Source organism: Pogoniulus pusillus, chromosome 38, assembly GCF_015220805.1.
Source record: "Pogoniulus pusillus isolate bPogPus1 chromosome 38, bPogPus1.pri, whole genome shotgun sequence".
Lineage (NCBI taxonomy): Eukaryota > Metazoa > Chordata > Aves > Piciformes > Lybiidae > Pogoniulus > Pogoniulus pusillus.
Genome location: NC_087301.1, coordinates 5254250 through 5273893, shown reverse-complemented (window position 1 = coordinate 5273893; position 19644 = coordinate 5254250). Strand labels below are relative to the sequence as shown.

General features: G+C 53.6%; 1 protein-coding gene across 1 annotated transcript in view; it reads left to right on the top strand.

The window, feature by feature from the left end:
• Positions 1-17596, top strand: part of ALG9 (ALG9 alpha-1,2-mannosyltransferase) — a 34724-nt gene extending 17128 nt beyond the window's left edge. Inside the window, exons 10-15 of the mRNA XM_064173302.1 lie at positions 2360-2514; positions 3507-3636; positions 4454-4601; positions 5289-5418; positions 7029-7159; positions 17343-17596. Of these exons, the coding sequence (XP_064029372.1) occupies positions 2360-2514; positions 3507-3636; positions 4454-4601; positions 5289-5418; positions 7029-7159; positions 17343-17466 (818 nt within the window). The 3' untranslated portion in view covers positions 17467-17596. The remainder of the gene's footprint in view (positions 1-2359; positions 2515-3506; positions 3637-4453; positions 4602-5288; positions 5419-7028; positions 7160-17342) is intronic.
• Positions 17597-19644: the final 2048 nt, after the last annotated feature.

The following is a 19644-nucleotide window of genomic DNA, read 5'->3' as shown; positions in this document are numbered from 1 at the left end:
TGTCCCTTGCAGAGCCTGTGTCCCTTGCAGAGCCTGTGTCCCTTGCAGAGCCTGTGTCCCTTGCAGAAGCTGTGTCCCTTGCAGAGCCTGTGTCCCTTGCAGAGCCTGTGTCCCTTGCTGTACCTGCAGCTGCAGTAGCCTTTATGGTTATTTGGGGACTGCTCTGCTGGATCTGCCATTGTTACTCTTTTATATCACTGCCAGGAAGCTTCATCAAGTGTCAGCAGCAACCTCCAGATCCCTCACTGCATTTAGTGCTTCCCTCTCTGAAGTTTTCCTGGCTGCAAGAAACAAAAACATCCCAGTCCTCGCTGAAAATGCATCTTAGTGGCTCCTTGCTTAGAGCTGTGACTGTCATCCTGTCAGAAACCAGCAAAGGCTCAGCAGGAGGTGCTGTAACTGCAAGAGCTCCTGCTGCTGCCTCGCTGTTCTGCTGCTCACCAGCAGAAGCAGTTCTGCCAACTGCTTTGTTCTTTGCTGCCTGCGAAGCGCCCTTGGCGCAGTCCCTGCCCTCTGCTGCTGGGAGTAGTAAGGGCTACAGGCTGGGGACTGAGTGGCTGAGAGCAGCCAGGAGGAAAGGGACCTGGGGGTACAGATAGATAGTAGCTGAAGATGAGGCAGCAGTGTGCCCAGGTGGCCAAGAGAGCCAATGGCATCCTGGGCTGGCTCAGGAGCAGTGTGGGCAGCAGGACAAGGGAGGTTCTTCTGCCCCTGTGCTCAGCACTGCTCAGGCCACCCCTGCAGTGCTGTGTCCTGTTCTGGGCCCCTCAATTCAGGAGAGATGTTGAGGTGCTGGAAGGTGTCCAGAGAAGGGCAGCAAGGCTGGGGAGGGGCCTGGAACACAAACTCTATGAGGAGAGGCTGAGGGAGCTGGGGGTGTGCAGCCTGCAGCAGAGGAGGCTCAGGGCAGAGCTCATTGCTGTCTGCAGCTCCCTGAAGGGAGGCTGTAGCCAGGTGGGGGTGGCCTCTTCTGGCAGGCAAGCAACAGAAGAAGGAGAGACAGTCTCAAGCTGTGTCAGGGGAAGTTGAGGCTGGATGTTAGGAGGAAGTTGTTGGCAGAGAGAGTGATTGGCATTGGAATGGGCTTCCCAGGGAGGTGGTGGAGTGGCTGTGGCTGGAGGTGTTGAAGCCAAGCCTGGCTGGGGCACTGAGTGCCATGGTGTGGTTGGTTGGGCAGGGCTGGGTGCTAGTTTGGGCTGGCTGAGCTTGGAGCTCTCTTCCTACCTGCCTGATTCTATGATTCTGTGATTCTAAGGGGGCAGAAAAGGGACTGCAAATTGGCAGGCACCACACAGCCCTCCTCGGTGTGATTGAAATTCAGGGGAATTGTTGGTTTTGAATCAGTTGTTTCTTTCCTTGGGCAAGAAGGTGCCTGAGAGACTTCTCAGGCTCTTGTGCTTTGCAATGAAGTGATGGAGGGGGGGGAAGAAATCGTTTGTGAGTGGAGGAGTAGGTCCAGAGGAGGTCCCTTCTGATCACAGCACACAGGCCACTACTGACTGCACAGTGAGACCTGTGAGGTCTGGGTGGGTTTTATCTCTTCACAGAGCCATAGAATGGCTCAGGTTGGAAGGGATCTCAGAGCTCATCTCCTCCAAACTCCCCACCATGGGCAGGGAGCCCTCTCAGCTGCTCAAGGTCTCATCCAATCTGGTATTGAACCCCTCCAGAGGGGATGCAGTCACAGCCTCCCTGGCCTTGACCACCTCATCCAAGCTGCAATCCTTTGTTTGCTGCTTTAGGTCTCTAAAGGCTGATGAAATAATTGTTGGGGGCAGGAGGGAAATCCCTCTGGGATCCCAGACTCTGCCTTTCTACTGAGTGTGAGCTGAGTGAGAGCTTGGGGTGTGAGCTGGGAGTGTGAGCTGGGTGTGAGCTGGGAGTGAGCTGGGTGTGAGAGCTGAGAGTGTGAGCTGGGAGTGTGAGCTGAGTGTGAGGTGGGAGTGAGCTGAGTGTGTGAGCTGAGTGGGGAGATGAAGACTGGATATTAGGAAGAAGTTCTTCAGCAGGAGAGTGGTGAGAGGCTGGAATGGGTTGCCCAGGGAGGGGGTTGAGGCCCCATGGCTGGAGGTGTTTGAGGCCAGGCTGGCTGAGGCTGTGTGCAGCCTGCTCTAGGGTAGGGTGTCCCTGGGCATGGCAGGGGGTTGGCACTGGCTGCTCCTTGTGCTCCCTTCCAACCCTGCCTGCTTCTGTGACTCTCTGATTGTAGCAGCATGGCTGCTCACACCGTGGTGTGTTTGTGCCTGGAGGCTGGATCTGAAGGATGGGCTTTGAATGTGTGAGAGGTGATTGTGCAAAAGGGGGGAATAAGATAAAGGCCTGATTCTTGCCTTCCTGCTTTGCTGAATGTCTCTTTCAGTTCAGAATCTGGGCCGTCCCTACTGGCTGACACTGGCTCCTATGTACATCTGGATCATGATTTTCTTTGCTCAGCCCCACAAAGAGGAGAGGTTTCTCTTTCCCATCTACCCTCTCATCTGTCTCTGCGGTGCTGTGGCTCTGTCTGCTCTTCAGGTGAGTCTCTGGAAGATGATTTGGATGAGCTCAGACATGGGGGGTGGGACATTTCACAAGGGTTTGCTGTGATAGGATGAGAGGGAACAGATCAAAGCTTGAGGAGGGCAGAGTGAGACTGGGGGTGAGGAAGAAATTTGTTAGAATGAGGGTGGTGAGACACTGGCACAGGCTGCCCAGGGAGGTTGTGGAGCACAGAGAGGGAGGGTGAGGAGACACTGGCACAGGTTGGCCAGGGAGGTTGTGGAGCACAGAGAGGGAGGGTGAGGAGACACTGGCACAGGCTGCCCAGGGAGGTTGTGGAGCACAGAGAGGGAGGGTGAGGAGACACTGGCACAGGTTGGCCAGGGAGGTTGTGGAGCACAGAGAGGGAGGGTGGTGAGACACTGGCACAGGCTGCCCAGGGAGGTTGTGGAGCACAGAAGCAGAGGGAGGAGGCAGCCACAGCCTCCCTGGGCAATCTCTTCCAGAGTCTCAGCACCCTCCTACTGAAGAGCTTCTTCCTCAGCTCCACTCTAACCCTGCTCTGCCTCACCTTCAAACCATTCCCCCTTGGCCTGTCTCTAGACACCCTTAGGCAAACTCTCTCTGCATCTTCCCTGGAGGATCCTTTCAGGGATTGGAAGGCAATTCTGAGGTTCCCCTGGAGCCTTCTCCTCTCCAGACTGACCAACCCCAGCTCCTGTCTTCACAGCAGAGCTGCTCCAGCTCCTAATGAGAGCTTCTAAAGATGTAGTTGTGGAGCTGTGAAGTTTCTGGCAGATGCCTTCAGTGAGCGTTGGGAGGTGTTGGGAATTCCCGGCCACACTTTCCCTGCTGCACCCCAGCTCCCTCAGCCTGTCCTCGCAGCAGAGGATGCTATCTGCAGCTCCACAGATCTGCTGGGAGGTGCAGGCACTGCTGCCAGGCCCGTAGGACAAATGGAGTGTTGCTAAACATAAACAGAGTTGGAGTACTTGTGGTAATCTTTTCCCCTTCCCCTCTCTCCTCAGAAATGTTACCACTTCATATTCCAGCGCTACCGCCTGGAGCACTACACAGTGTCCTCCAACTGGCTGGCCCTGGGGACTGTCTTTCTCTTTGGCCTTTTGTCACTGTCACGCTCTATTGCCTTATTCAGAGGTTGGTATTTCAGACTTCTGCTCTGCTTTGCATGGGTTTGCTCTTGGCAGGTCTTAAAGCCTGCTCAAAGTTGCGCTGCTTTGACCTCAGCTGCGCGGTAGAAGGAAGGGAGCCTTGAAAGTTCTGCTGCCCCCGAGCAGAAGGAGGTCATGGAGATGCTGGAGCAGGGTCAGAGGAGGTCATGAAGATGATCAAAGGGCTGCAGAACCTTCCCTGTGGGGACAGGATGAGGGAGTTGGGGCTGTTCAACCTGGAGAAGAGGAGGCTCCATGGAGACCTTAGAACAACCTTCCTGGGGAGGGACTTTGGATAAGGGCTGGGAGTGATAGGATGAGAGGGAATGGATTGAAGCTTGAGGAGGGCAGATTGGGAGTGGAGATGAGGAAGAAATTCTTGGCAGTGAGAGTGGGGAGACACTGGCACAGGTTGGCCAGGGAGGTTGTGGAGCACAGAGAGGGAGGGTGAGGAGACACTGGCACAGGTTGCCCAGGGAGGTTGTGGAGCACAGAAGCACAGAATGTGATGTTTGATCACATTCTGTGCTTCTGTGCTCCACAACCTCCCTGGAGATGCTCAAGGCCAGGCTGGATGAGACCTTGAGCACCCTGGGGCTGGTGGGAGGTGTCCCTGCCTATGGCAGGAGAGTTGGAGCTGGCTGAGCTTTAAGCTCCCTCCCAACCCAATCCATTCTCTGGTTTGTTCCAGAAGCTCTCAGTTCAAAGCTCTGTCTGAACAACTTTTTGCTGTCCTTCACAAGCAGCTATGTCCTTTTCAGCTATTTCTGTCTCCTGCTTTCCAACTTTTCTGCCTTCCACAGGCTACCATGGGCCCCTGGACCTGTACCCTGAGTTCCACAGAATTGCTACTGACCCAAGCATTCACACGGTGCCAGAGGGCAGGCCAGTTAATGTCTGTGTGGGAAAGGAGTGGCACAGATTCCCCAGCAGCTTTCTCCTGCCAGATAAGTAAGTTGCTTCACAGACAAAAAGAAAACCTCAATCTGGTGACATTCACTGCTCAGAAGAAGTATTTATGGGAGTGACCTTAAAGACTTTTGTATCTCTGTTGCCACCAGCAGCTCCAAAACAAAGAGATTAGCTGGCAGCAGATTCTGTTGGCCAGGAGCTACTGAAGATTTGTCCTGTGCCTGCTCCTTTAGCAGCCACTGCAGTGCCCTTGGTTATGCTTTGGGGTTTTCTCACACAGTGTTTCCAGCTCTTGCATTCTGAGGGAGCTGGGGGTGTGCAGCCTGCAGCAGAGGAGACTCAGGGCAGAGCTCATTGCTGTCTGCAGCTACCTGAAGGGAGGCTGTAGCCAGGTGGGGTTGGGCTCTGCTGCCAGGCAAGCAGCAACAGAAGAAGGGGACACAGCCTCAAGCTGTGCCAGGGGAGGTTGAGGCTGGATGTTGTTAGGAAGTTGTTGTCAGAGAGAGTGATTGACACTGGAATGGGCTGCCCAGGGAGGTGGTGGAGTGGCTGTGGCTGGAGGTGTTGCAGCCAAGCCTGGCTGGGGCACTTAGTGCCATGGTGTGGTTGGTTGGGCAGGGCTGGGTGCTAGGTTGGGCTGGCTGAGCTTGGAGCTCTCTTCCACCCTGCTTGATTCTGTGGTTCTCTGACTTTTCCTGCTGAGCTCTCTGATACTCTCCTCTGCAGCTGGCAGCTCCAGTTCATCCTGTCAGAATTCAGGGGCCAACTACCAAAACCATTTGCCAAGGGACCCATGGCCACGAGGATCATCCCCACTGACATGAACGACCAAAACAAGGAGGAGCCATCCAGATATGTAAGGATTCTCTCCCTGCTTTCCTTTCCTTGCCTCACTGCAGCTTTTATGACTGCAATGGCTATGTTTGGCTCTCCCCAGCCTGTTTCCTGGGGCCCATGCAAGTTACAGAACAAACCCCCACCACCACCTCCCTGGGCAGCCTCTCTCAATGCCTGACCACTCTTGCAAGGAAGAAACTGTTCCTAATCTCCAACCTAAACCTCCCCTGGCACAGTTTCAGGCCATATCCTCATGTCCATTTTGCATCACCTTTGAGCTGCTCTCAGAAGTGGCTGGAAGGCAGTGCTGTGGTAGAGCAAACTGTGTGGGTAAAAGCAGGGATAAGCCTTCTGGGATAAAGCTTTCTTCTTTTGAGCTTCATTATGTAGTTACTGGAAATGAGCAAGAGAGGTGTTCCCACCTGGGAGAAGCTGTCTGCTGCAGTGCATTTCATTTACCAGATCTTTCCCTGTGGCCTATTTTTAGCCCAGACAGCTGCCTGCTGCACAGCCTGTGACTAACAGAGCTAACCACACTTTTGTTTCGGGCTTCTTTCTTAATGGCACCCTACAATTTCCTCTTTGTCATGCAAGCTGAAGGGCCTGGGGTGGTAGGAATTCACTGGGTGTCCATCTGAAATGGGATCCAAAACACTTTTGCTTCTGACCTGCTGATAACACCAAGAAAACAAGGTCTGTTGTCAGGTTTAGTGAGCTGACAGCTGCAAGAATGCATGGATGGAACAAAGAGAAAAGGGTAATGATGGCAAGCACTGGGAAGGACCAGCAGGGTGAATACAGCTAAATAGAATCATAGCACCACAGAATGGCAGGCTGGAAGGGACCCCAGAGGTCATCTGGTTCAGCCTTTCTATGTAATAGTGGAGTTTGGGACCCTAAGGATCATCTGCTCCAACCTTTCTAGGTGGTAGTGGAGTTTGGGACCCCAAAGATCATCTGGTTCAACCTTTCTAGGTGGTAGTGGAGTTTGGGACCCCAAAGATCATCTGCTCCAACCTTTCTAGGTGGTAGTGGAGTTTGGGACCCCAAAGATCATCTGGTTCAACCTTTCTAGGTGGTAGTGGAGTTTGGGACCCCAAAGATCCTCTGCTCCAACCTTTCTTGGTGGTAGTAGAGTTTGGGACCCAAAAATCATCTGGTTCAACCTTTCCATGTGATAGTGGAGTTTGGGACCCTAAGGATCATCTGCTCCAGCTTTTCTAGAGGTGGTAGTGGAGTTTGGGTCCCAAAGGATCATCTGCTCCAACTTTTCTAGGTGGTAGTGAAATTTGGGACCCTAAGGATCATCTGCTCCAACGTTTCTATGCAATGGTGGAGTTGGGGACCCTAAGGATCAGCTGCTCCAACCTTTCTAGGTGGTAGTGGAGTTTGGGACCCCAAAGATCATCTGCTCCAACCCTTCTAGAAGCTAGTGTAGTCAGTAGCTTGTATTGCCCCATAAAGTTTTTACTTGGAAGCATCCAAGACAGTTGTATCCTGCAGAAATATTTCACTTGGTGCTAAGAAATGTGAGCCCTTCCTCACTGGTGAGTAGCAGCCTGTATGGAAGAACTCATCCAAGCAGAAGCCTGCAGGAAATCAACCCCACAAATGTCTTTCTTTCTGCAGATTGACATTTCCAAATGCCACTACCTGGTGGACTTGGATGCAGGAGCTGAGACCCCAAGGGAGCCAAGGTATTCCTCCAACAAAGAAGAGTGGGTGACCATTGCCTACAAGCCATTTCTAGATGCTTCCAGGTATGCTTTCCACGTGTGAGAGAGGGAGGGAGGGAGACTGGCAGGTCTGTGAGCTAACCCTGATCAATTATCTGCCTCAAAAGCAGCTGTGGATAGGGAGGAAAGAGCTGAACTCCAGTACAGGCAGCTCAGGCTGCACTGCAACCTTTGCCAGACTTAGGCAAAGGATCACAGAATGGCTCAGGGACCTCAGAGATCATCTTCTCCAACCTCTCTGCCACGGGCAGGGACACCTCTCAGCTAGACTTGGTTGCCCAAGGCCTCATCCAGCCTGGCCTTAAGCACCTCCACAGCCTCCCTGGGCAGCCTAATGCAGACTCTCACCACCCTCCTACTGAAGAGCTTCTTCCTCAGCTCCACTCTAACCCTGCTCTGCCTCAGCTTCAAACCATTCCCCTTTGGCCTGTCTCTAGACACCTTCAGGACAAATCCCTCTGCAGCCTTCTGTAGGATCTCTTCAGCTATTGAAAGCAGCTCTAAGGCCCCCCTGGAGCCTTCTCCTCTGCAGACTGCACACCCTCAGCCTGTCCTCCCAGCAGAGCTGCTCCAGCCCTTGGATCAACTTTGTGGCCTCCTCTGGCCTCACTCTGTGTCCTTTTCATGTTGGGGACACCAGAACTGGAGGCAGGATTGGAGGTGAGGTCTCAGCAGAGCAGAGGGGCAGGATCCCCTCTCTTGCCCTGCTGGCCCAGGACACAATTTGCATTGCAGGCTGCTGCTTTAGAGGGTGAAGGTGGCTGAGGGGAGTGGTGAGGATTGCTTGTGAAAAGCATCCTCCTTGTGCACTTGTTGCTGAAGCAGAGCAGTTTGTTTTGCTCTCTAAAGAAATGAGGGCTGTGGCTTCAGCTTCCAGCAGGCTTTTGACTCTTGCAGTCTCATTTCAGCCAGTTTCAAGACAAGCACAAAGCAGTTTGAAACAGCATGAGCTCTGAAACTGCTCTGAAAGCTGGCAGAGAGGGAGGGGAGGCTGCCTGAGTGAAGGGGCAGCAAGGGCACTCCTTTATTAGACATCTAAGAAGCTATGCAAGAGACCTCTGTTGGAATCCAGCCCTCACAGCATCATAGAATGGTTTAGGTTGGAAGAGACCTGAAAGCTTATCCAATTCCAACCCCCCCACCTTAGGCAGGGACACTTCCCACTAGAACAGGTCACAGAGGGACTCACCCAATACCTCCAGGGAGGTTGTGCTCCACAACCTCCCTGGGCAAACCTGTGCCAGTGTCTCCTCACCCTCCCTCTCTCTGCTCCACAACCTCCCTGGGCAACCTGTGCCAGTGTCTCACCACCCTCACTGCAAAGAACTTCTTCCTAACATCCAGTTTCAGTCTCCCCTCTGCCACTTCAAACCCATTCTTCCTCCTCCTGTCATTACCAGACCTTGTCAATAGTCCCTCCCCAACCCTCCTGGAGCCCCCTTCAGATTCTGCAAGGCCACTCCAAGGTCTCCTCCAAGCCTTCTCATCCCCAAGCTGCAGAGCCCCAACTCTTGTAGCCTGTCCTCATAATTCTGCTGCTCACTGAACAGTTTCCTGCTGTGTCTGAACAGGAATTTTTTTGTGGGAAGCTGAGGCTGAAGCTGCTTTTCCTCCCAGGCTGACAGGAGGTACAGTCAGAGTTGGCAAAGTGGGGCCATGGTTTAGTCTGCCAATACAGAAAGGCTCAGCTGTAAGGGGAGGGTTATTTAGTCAGTTACAGCTCTGGGCCTGGAGCTGTCATAACAGCACTGGCAAAAAAAAATCTCTGTGCAAATCTAACCCAGAGTTCAGAGCCCTCCTGTTTTCTCTGAGACCTTTTTATTTCCTAGCAATAGGACCCTCTGGGGAGGGGGTGGCTGCTAAAAGCAGTTAAAGAGTGAGAAAGAAGGATAATGTTAGAGCAGCTCCCAGGGGTGCTCTCGTGTTCCCAGCTTGCTGACACAAACAACTTTCCTTGGCATGGTCTTTCATGAGCTATTCTTTTCCAAGAGACCTGCTGGTACATCCAGGCAGGACTTTGGGAAGGCAGAATGAGGTGGCCAATCAGGCTTGTTAATGAGGCAACAGGAGCAGCATCTGCACAGGAGTGGTGCAAAGGACTCTTTCTGTGTGCAGCATAAAGCCCTGAATGCACATTTCTGCCTGGAAGACAAAAGGTGCTGGAAGCATTAGTGGGAGACTGCAGTGAAAGAGGGCTTGCAAAGCATGACCTGGGAGCAGATCAGGCTGGCAGATCCTTAGCCCTGCAGTGGAAGAGTTTGCAAAGCATGACCTGGGAGCAGATCAGGCAGGCAGATCCTTAGCCCTGCAGTGGAAGAGGGTTTGCAAAGCATGACCTGGGAGCAGATCAGGCTGGCAGATCCTTAGCCCTGCAGTGGAAGAGGGTTTGCAAAAAGCATGACCTGGGAGCAGATCAGGCTGGCAGATCCTTAGCCCTGCAGTGGAAGAGGGTTTGCAAAGCATGACCTGGGAGCAGGCAGGGAGATACTTAGCCCTGCTGGCATTACCTCTTAGCCTCCTCTGCTCCTGTTCTGGTGCTGTGTGGAAATCCTCCATGCTGTTCCTTATCAATGCTTCACAGCTGGAGCAGAGGGGAGGTGTGGTGCCTTCAGCAGTGGAGGAGGGCAGGTTGCCATAGCAGCAGGTCTGGTTTCCATCCCTGCTGTTAGTATCTCCAGAGCTCCTGCGGTCTGGAGCGTTGGGCTCTGACCCTTCAGCACAGCCTCAGCAGCCAGCAGGCGAGGCAAGGAAGGCCTAGGAGGGCATCTGCCTACCTGGAGGCTATCACTGATGCCAAGGGATGAGAGAGCCAGCAGTGTCTCCCCATCTTGTCACCCTGCTTGTCTGCCAGATTCTCTGTTCCCCTTCAAGAAGAAGAGCAGGACAAATGCAGAGCAGTGGGCACAGCTTCCCAGGACAGCTGCTGGCACAGTGAAGAGCACAGAGAGCAGAGCATGCAAGCTTTGCCCTGCCCTGCTCTTAGCCAGGGTGACAGCTGAGGGTGTCACATTTAAAACTGGGTGCTACAGACAGGGACAAGGCCCCCTCTGCCAGCACATCTGATTCTATGTTGGCTGGCCAGGGCTGGGTGCTAGATTGGACTGGATGACCTTGGAGGTCTCTTCCAACCTGTTTGATTCTATGATGATTCATCATGAGCAAGAGGGGTCCCAGAAGGGCTCCAGGCTCAGACACAGGTCTGTGGGCAGTCAGTGAAGAGGCATCAAGAACTCCTCAAAGGTTCCAGGCTGCTCCCATCTCTGAGTTTCTGCCTTCCCTCCCTCCCCAGAATGATGCCACTCTCAAATCCAGCACCTGCTTCCACACAGTGATGTGCAAATGTCCCCTGCTGCCTCTGAAGGGAGTGTAAAAACCACCAGGAAGGTGCAGCTTTTGTGATCCAAGGCAAGGAGGAACAGCAGCAGTGTCACTTGGAACTGAGCTGGGAAGGAAGCTGCCAGGGTACACTTGGGGTCTGCTGCTCAGTGGCTGCAGGGCAAGGAGTGTTTGGGGGGAAGGGAGAGAGGGAGGAGGGGAAGAGGGAGAAAGAGATGGGGGGATGAGGGGGAGAAAGGGGAGGGGGAAGAGAGAGAGAAGGAGGGGGGGAAGAGGGAGAGAGAGGGGGAGGGAGAGAGAGGAAGAGAGAGAGAAGGGAAGAGAGGGAGGGAGAGCGAGAGAGAGGGGAAGAGGGGGAGGGAGAGAGGGGAAGAGGGGGAGAAAGAGAGAGGGGAAGAGGGGGAGAAAGAGATGGAGGAAGAGGGGGAGAAAGAGAGAGGGGGAGAAAGAGAGAGGGGGAGAAAGAGAGAGGGGGAGAAAGAGAGAGGGGGAGAAAGAGAGAGGGGGAGAAAGAGAGAGGGGGAGAAAGAGAGAGGGGGAGAGAGAGAGAGGGGGAGAAAGAGAGAGGGGGGAGAAAGAGAGAGGGGGAGAAAGAGAGAGGGGGGAGAAAGAGAGAGGGGGAGAAAGAGAGAGGGGGAGAAAGAGAGAGGGGGAGAAAGAGAGAGGGGGAGAAAGAGAGAGGGGGAGAAAGAGAGAGGGGGAGAAAGAGAGAGGGGGAGAAAGAGAGAGAGGGAGAAAGAGAGAGGGGGAGAGGGGGAGAAAGAGATGGAGAAGAGGGGGAGAGAGAGGGGAAGAGGGGGAGAAAGAGATGGGGGAAGAGGGGGAGAAAGAGAGGGGGAAAGAGGGGGAGATAGAGAGGGGGAAAGAGGGGGAGATAGAGAGGGGGAAAGAGGGGAAGAGAGAGAAATAGAGAAGGGAAGAGGAGGGGAGAGAGAGATAGAGAGAGAGGAAGGAAAGAGAGGCAAAGCAGCCCCAGGAGCTGCCAGCCGCTCCCCAGGCGCAGCTCTGGTTCTTTGCGGGTACATGACCCCAGCAGCTGAATTCACTCCTGCCGACCTGGAGGCTTGTGGGACCGGCTGCCAGCCTCCCATTGACGTCAGGCAGCGGCAGTGCAGCTCTCAGCTGGCTCTGATAAATGGTGCTGCTAATTGAATTAGAGAGCACTCCCAGCCACCAGCTAATTATGCTCCTCAGGAAGCTGCTTTGCCAAGGTCCATTTAATTCTATATTGGCTGAGCACTCCGGAGCTGGCAGAGGCAAAAGGGGAAATGCACAGCTCCCTGCTAGGGAGCACACATTTTCCAGCTCTTTAGGCTGAGCCTCTGCTTGCTACAAATGTTTGGGGTTTCCATCAAAAAAAAAACACCCAAAGAGAAGAGTTCTTAGTGCAGAATGAATGATTTGGTGCTTGGCTTCCAGCACGTCACTGCCCTGCCTCGGGAAGGTGCAGAGTCTCCTTCCCTTCCATGCTGCTTTCCTCCACACCACATGAAATGTTTTCCCTGCCTTTCTTCTGCAAGCAGCTAAATGACTTCCCGGGTGCAGGAGTGGTGCACAACACCTGGAGAGAGTGCAGAGGTCTGTGGGTCTTCAGGGAGCTGTGATCCTCAGCTTCCCCTGTGTGCTCACAGCTGGAAGATGCTGCCCACGTGGCAGGGATTCCGTTTCCTCCCTTTCCCCTCTTTCCTCCCTTTTCCCCTTCCCCCACTTCCCCCTCCCCCTCCTTCCCCTTTCCCCATTTCCCCCTTTCTCCCTTTCCCCTTTCCCCTTTCCCCTTTCCCCTTTTTCCCTTTCCCCCTTTCCCCCTTTCCCCTTTCTCCTTTCCCCCTTTCCCATTTTCCCCTTCCCCCTTTCCCTTTCCCCCATTCTCCCCTTCCCTTTCCCTCTTTTTCTCCCTTCATTTTCCCTTTTTTCCCCTTCCCTTTCCCTCTTTATCCTCCTTCCCTTTCCCTCTTTTTCCCTCTTCCCTTTCCCTCTTTTTCCCCCTTCCCTTTCCCTCTTTTTCCCCCTTCCCTTTCCCTTTTTCCCCCTTCCCTTTCCCTCTTTATCCCCCTTCCCTTTCCCTCTTTTCCCCCTTCCCTTTCCCTCTTTTTCCCTCTTCCCTTTCCCTCTTTCTCCCCCTTCCCTTTCCCTCTTTCTCCCCCTTCCCGTTCCCTCCCTTTCCCCTTCTTGTCAGGGGTAAGAGGTCCATGTGTACAAGATGCAGCTGGGTAGGCTCTCACCACTTCATGTACCTGACTGCTTCCTTTCCATGCCAGTGTGTGAGCCTGGGAGGGGCAGCTGGCACCTCTTCACTGAGCAGTGCCTTGCTTTCCTTCCTGAAGAGCCTGCCCTGGCATGAGCAGAAGTGGGCATCGAGTAGCAGCTGACTGCAGTGTGGCTCCAGCTCTGCTGGGGGTACTGCTACCTGTGCACCCCTGTCCTCACTTGGGAACTGCTCTGGGTGCTGCAGCAGACCCAAACAGATGGAAAGGAATTCAGATCCTCTCTCTTGGGAATGTGGGATACCCTCCCTGGAATGTGGGATACCCTCCCTGGAATGTGGGATACCCTCCCTGGAATGTGGGATACCTCCCACAGCAATTTGCCAGTTGCTTGACTGCAGCCTGGAGCCCCCCACTGCAAGAGCCTGGTTGCATCAGTGTTGCTGTGGTGTTGCACTGGAGCCTTGGCTACCCAGCTTGGAGCTTTCCTGGCCTCGACCCTGCTGCCAGCATCCTGCCTGGGAGCTGTGTGCTGATGAAGGCTGCAGACACTGCCAGTCTCGGGGGGGCACATGCAAATAGAAGAGTGTCTCTATCCCCTGGCAGCTGCCATCCCAGCCCCTTCCACATGCCATCTGCTGTCTGAGGCTGCTGAGCCTGGCAGAGGCAGGTGAGAGGAGGCAGAGGCTGTCTCCTGACTTGCTGAGCTGTAGGTGCACCAGCAGCCCTGGGGCTCTCTCAGGGCTTTGTTCCCATGCAGCCAGCAGCAGCAGCAGAGGAAGCAGCCTCGTGCTTGTGGCCAGCCTGAGTTTCTATTCCACCAGCAAGTTGCTGCTCCAACAACCCCCTGAACATTTTGGTGGCCCTCCTCTGGACCTGCTCCATCAGTTCCATGTCCTCCTTGTGTTGAGGGCCCCAGAGCTGGACCTCCAGGTGAGGTCTCAGCAGAGCAAAGTGGCAGAACCCCCTCTCCATCTGCTGCTCAGGCTGCCTTTGATGGTGGTCATGTGGCACTGCAAGGGGAGCTGTGCCCAGCCCCTTCCTGGGTGCTCTTTTACTCCAGGCTGCAGGAGATGATTTGCTGCTTGTCCTCTGATGAGTTTGCAGTGAGGCTGCAAGAAGCCTCCAGGGAGGTGGAGGTCACAGGGCCACTTCCTGCCATTGTTTTTGAGACTGCATTTTTGACAGGCAGCCTCTGCTGCCTTGCAGTCAGCAAACAAGACACAATCCAACCTTCTCCTGGGAAAGTGGCTTGAGTTGGGTGTGCACAACCTGGGCTGTGCCACCAGCAAGGCTGTGTGAATGGCACTGCTCAGCATCCTGGACCTGTGTGCCCCCCTCCCTGCCCACTCAGCCTGCTCCAGAGGGCTGAGAGGAGACCTGAAAGGTTGGAGTGAGGTGGGGATTGGGCTCTTTTCCTTATTGTGAGGTGACAGAAAGAGAGGAAATAGCCTGAAGTTGTGCCAGGGGAGGGTTAGGTTGGAGATTATGGAATATTTCTTTGCTGCAGGAGTGGTCAGGGATTGGCACAGGCTGCTCAGGGAGGTGGTGGAGTCCCCATCCATGGAGGAGTTCAAGAAACCTGTGGCCATGGCACTTGAGGCCATGGTTTGGTGGCCATGGTGGTGGTGGGTTGATGCCTGGACTGGGTGATCTCAGAGGCCTTTTCCAACCCAAACGTTTCTGTGATTCCAAATCACATTTGAGTGCTGCTGCTTTTCCAAGCTTTCTGTGGTCAAAATTAGACTCAGGTCTGTCAGGGGTTGGTAGCTTACCAGCAGGTAACTCAGCAGGAGCCAGCAGTGTGCACTTGCAGCCCAGAAAGCCAAGCAGAGCCTGGGCTGCAGCAGCAGAAGTGTGGCCAGCAGGGCCAGGGAGGGGATTCTCCCCCTCTGCTCTGCTCTGCTGAGACCCCACCTGGAGTACTGCATCCAGCTCTGGAGCCCCTGGGACAAGAGGGATGTGGAGATGCTGCAGAGTGTCCAGAGCAGGGCGAGGAGGATGCTCAGAGGCTGCAGCAGCTCTGCTGTGAGCGCAGCCTGGAAGAGTTGGGGCTGTGCAGGCTGCAGCAGAGGAGGCTCCCAGGTCACCTTCTTGTGGCCTGCCAGGATCTGAAGGGGGCTACAAAATAGCTGGGGAGGGACTTTTGAGGCTGTGAGGGAGTGGCAGGAGTGGGGGGGAATGGAGCAAAGGTGGAGGTGGGGAGAGTGAGGCTGGAGGTGAGGAGGAAGTTGTTGAGCAGGAGAGTGGTGAGAGGCTGGAATGGGTTGCCCAGGGAGGTGGTTGAGGCCCCATGGCTGGAGGTGTTTGAGGCCAGGCTGGCTGAGGCTGTGTGCAGCCTGCTCTAGGGTAGGGTGTCCCTGGGCATGGCAGGGGAGTTGGAGCTGGCTGCTCCTTGTGCTCCCTTCCAGCCCTGCCTGATTCTATGATTCTATAAGTTGATGTTAAAGAGAGGAATGAGAATAACCTTCAGTGCTGAGGAAGCAAGACTCAGCCCAGCTCTGATTTCACATTTTGGAAGCCCCTAGCAAGGTTTAGTGCTGCTGCTGAAGGGCATCCACTGAAACTTGGCTTCTCTCTGTTAGTTTGCTCAGCAAGGGAATGCCTGCGTTTGAAATGTGCTCACAGCTAGCACAGCTCCAGGAACTAGCCACCAAACAAAAGGTGCTCCTTTGATGCAGCCATTAAACCCTCCATGCTTGAGCACTCCGCTGGCCCAATTGTTGTGAAGTGCTGTGAAGTGCCAGCTTAGAGCACCAGCAGGGCACGGACTGAAGGCTGGCAGCCTGCAGCAAGCTGCCTTGGAGGCTTTGGAGCAGTTCAGCCCTCTTGAATTCAATGCCCTCAACAGGAGAGCAGCACCAGAGCACCACTTCAGAGTGCCAGCGCCTAGCAAAGCTTTTATCTGCCCTTCAGACGTGTGTGGAGGATTAAGGCAGCCAGAAAGATTGGCTAGAAAGGAGATGCCAGGAGCTAAATGCACCATTGCTGTCTTTCATCTTCACAGCATGCCCTCAGAAACAGGGCCTGCCTGTCTGTGTGATGCCAAAGGCCCACGGGGCTCTGCTGGCTGCTTTTTTGGGCAGATATCCAGGATCTAAGTTTCTTTCAGGAGTTACAAAACCTTCCTGCCCTCTCTCCCCCTTAATCCTGCTGGAACAGTTAGTGGGCTGAAGAGCTTGGGGCAGGCTGCTGCTCTTCAGCTGGTGGTGCTGGCACAAACCAGCTCTGGTCCCACCAACGAGGAGAAAATGGGACTGAGCTTCATGTTCTTGAACTTCTAGAGGTGTTAAGTGGAAATGGGTCAGGGATTGGCACAGCCTGCCCAGGGAGGTGGTGGAGTCTCCATCCCTGGAGGGGTTCAAGAAATGTGTGGCCATGGCACTTGGGGACAGGGTTTAGTGGCCATGGTGGGGGTGGGTTGCTGGTTGGGCTGGGTGTTCCTAGAGGGATTTCCAGCTGAAATGATTTCATGATTCTCTGTGGTCCTTTGATTCTCTGATGCTCTGATTCTGGGATTCTAAGACTGTGATTCTCTGCCTCTGTGATTCTGTGATGCTGATGCTCTGATTCTGTGACTCTGATTCTCTGATACTTTGATTCTATGACTGTGGTTCTGATTCTGTGATCCTCTGATGCTCTATGATTGGTTCTCTGATTCTCTGCCTCTGTGACTCTGATTCTATGACTGTGATCTTCTGATGCTCTGATTCTATGACTGTGATGCTCTGATTCTGTGATGCTCTGATTCTCTTATTCTATGACTGTGATTCTGTGATTCTCTGCTTCTGTGATGCTCTGATTCTATGATTCTGTGACTGATTCTCTGCCTGATTCTGTGATGCTCTGATTCTATGACTGATTCTGTGCCTCTGTGATGCTCTGATTCTATCAGTCTGTGCCTCTGTGATTCTGTGGTGCTCTGATTCTGTGATTCTATGACTGATTCTCTGCCTCTGTGATGCTCTGATTCTCTGAGTCTCTGCCTCTGTGATTCTGTGATGCTGATTCTGTGATCCTATGACTGTGATTCTCTGCCTCTGTGATGCTCTGCCTCTGTGATTCTGTGATGCTCTGATTCTATGATTCTATGACTGAATCTCTGCCCCTGTGATGCTCTGATTCTATCAGTCTCTGCCTCTGTGATTCTGTGGTGCTCTGATTCTGTGATTCTATGACTGATTCTCTGCCTCTGTGATGCTCTGATTCTATCAGTCTCTGCCTCTGTGATTCTGTGGTGCTCTGATTCTATGATTCTATGACTGATTCTCTGCCCCTGTGATGCTCTGATTCTATCAGTCTCTGCCTCTGTGATTCTGTGGTGCTCTGATTCTATGATTCTATGACTGATTCTCTGCCTCTGTGATGCTCTGATTCTATGATTCTATGACTGATTCTCTGCCCCTGTGATGCTCTGATTCTATCAGTCTCTGCCTCTGTGATTCTGTGGTGCTCTGATTCTCTGACTGTGATTCTCTGATTCTGTGATGCTCTGATTCTCTGCCTCTGTGATTCTCTGCCTCTACATCCCTGACCCAGCAGCGTCCCTCATGTCATAGGCTGACTCATCAGCCCAACCCTTTTGCTAAGCCTCCCTTGTGTCCCTTTGAGCACTCTGCCGAAGGAGCACTTTAACGATGCTTTGCTGTTTCTCTCTCTGCTTTCAGGTCCTCGAGGCTGCTGCGAGCGTTCTACATCCCCCTGCTGTCGGAGCAGTACACCTGGTATGCAAACTACACCATTCTGAAATCCCGGAGGTCAAAGCACACCAGGAGGAAAATGGGAGGGTAGCAACACCCCCTGGGGCAGCCAACTCCAAATCCTCTGCTGACCCTCTTGGACAGCTGCCCTCGAAGCCATCTCCAGCTCTCTTTTTGACAGGCTGTGCTTGTAGGAGTCCCTAATAAAGGTTTCCCATGAAGTGGTTTGGTTCTGTGAGCTGCCAGCTGTCAAAAGGGTGCATCAGCTGCTGGCAGTGCCAGGCCTCTGCTCTGCCTACACACAACCTGTTGGGAAGAAACCATTTGGAAACCCAGCAGCCACCTACAAGCACATTATCCCTGCTGCTCCCTCTGTAATTAGCTGTCGTGGCAGGGAAGAGGAAAGTGGAAAATCAAAAGGAAGGGCAGGATTGAAGTTCTGCTCCAGCTTGCAGCCTGGCACTGGGAAAGTCCAGCTCAGCCTCTCTCTTTTCTCCTGCCCCTCCACTAGCCTCATCTATGTTTTTTTTTCCCTAGGGCATTTTTTTTCAGGTAACAATGTTTGGGAATCCTTATTTTAACAAAACAAAACCAAAACAAGAAGAGGAAAAGAGGAGGACACCTGAGAGAAAATGATCTGAAATGCACTGACTCCCCAGGAAGGAAGGAGGGTGCCCCACGGAGGGGTAGCTCTGCAATCACAGACTGGCTTGGGTTGGAAAGGACCTTTTGAGGTCCTAGTTCAACCCCCCTGCAATCAGCAGGGGCAGCTGCAGCTAGAGCAGGCTGCCCAGAGCCCAAATTACCCTGCAGTGACCCCAGGGGAGGGGCATCTACCACTCCCCTGGGCAACCAGGGACAGAGTTGCAGCACCCTCGTGGTGAAGAACTCTCTTCTCCCTGATCTGAATCTCCCTCTTTGAGTTCACTCCTTGTCCTGTCACAACAGGCTCTGCTCAGAGCTCTGTCCCCAGCCTTCCTCTCAGCCCCTTAAAAGTGTCCAGGAGACACTTTGTAGGCTGAAGCTATGCTTTTGGGGGAAAACCCCAGCTCCCAATTGCCTGTTTTAATGGGAGCAGAGTGCTTTTGTTGTCTGGGAAGCCAGGGATTGGGTTTCTCTCACTGATGACAGGAGCAGATCACCTTTTAATGCTGATTTCAGTAGGAAGCCTCAGTGCTGCAAAAACCTCCACCTAACAACTCGATCTGAGCTCACACATGGAGCCTGCCTACAAGTTGCTCCTCGTTTAGTGTCTTTATCACCTGAGCAGCCTCCCTGGCAGCAGATAAAGGAGCCAGACCCTGCAAGCACTTAATTGTTGCCCTGGGCAGAGAATTTAGCAAAGAGACCAAATATTGGTCCCAGCTGAGACCACTGGAAGGGAGGTGAAGCTGCTCATGGTGTGGCTGAGCCACAGGTGAGATTGATGCTAGCAAATGCTGGGGCTGCCCTCATCTTTTCAGGTCAGGGCTGCTGTGCTCTCTGCAGTGCTGAGGTAAAGCCAAAAGCCATCAATGCCAGGAAGATCAGCAGGAAAAACACAGACCTGGTGGAGTGAGCAGCACAAGCCCAAGGAGTGTGCACCAGAGCCTGGCTGCAGGAGCTGCCTGCCTGGCTCAGCTTCAGCTGGGTGAAGAATGTGACTTCTTGAATGCAAAGAAGTTTGTACCAAAGAGTGGAGCTGCATCCAGACCAAAACCACTTCCAAAGGTACTTTGTAATTTGCTTTTGTGCTTTTGCCAGCAAGCTTGAGGGGAGGGGGTTCTGGTGGTGGAGTTTGCTCTTTGCTCTGGCTCTGATGAGGAAGCTTGAGGAGGAGAGATTTGGGCTGGAGATGAAGTTCTTGACAGGGTGAGGAGACACTGGCACAGGTTGGCCAGGGAGGTTGTGGAGCACAGAGAGGGAGGGTGAGGAGACACTGGCACAGGTTGCCCAGGGAGGCTGTGGAGCACAGAGAGGGAGGGTGAGGAGACACTGGCACAGGTTGCCCAGGGAGGTTGTGGAGCACAGAAGCACAGAATGTGATCTTTGATCACATTCTGTGCTTCTGTGCTCCACAACCTCCCTGGAGGTGTTCAAGGCCAGGCTGGATGAGGCCTCAGGCTAGTGGGAGGTGTCTCTGCCCATGGCAGGAGGTTGGAACTGGATGATGCTTGTGGTCCCTTCCAACCCAACCCATTCTGTGACTCTCCAAATCTAATGAAAGCAAACAAATGACCTCACTGTGAGGAGGCAGGTTTGGGGCAGCTCATTTGTCATCTCTGTTAAA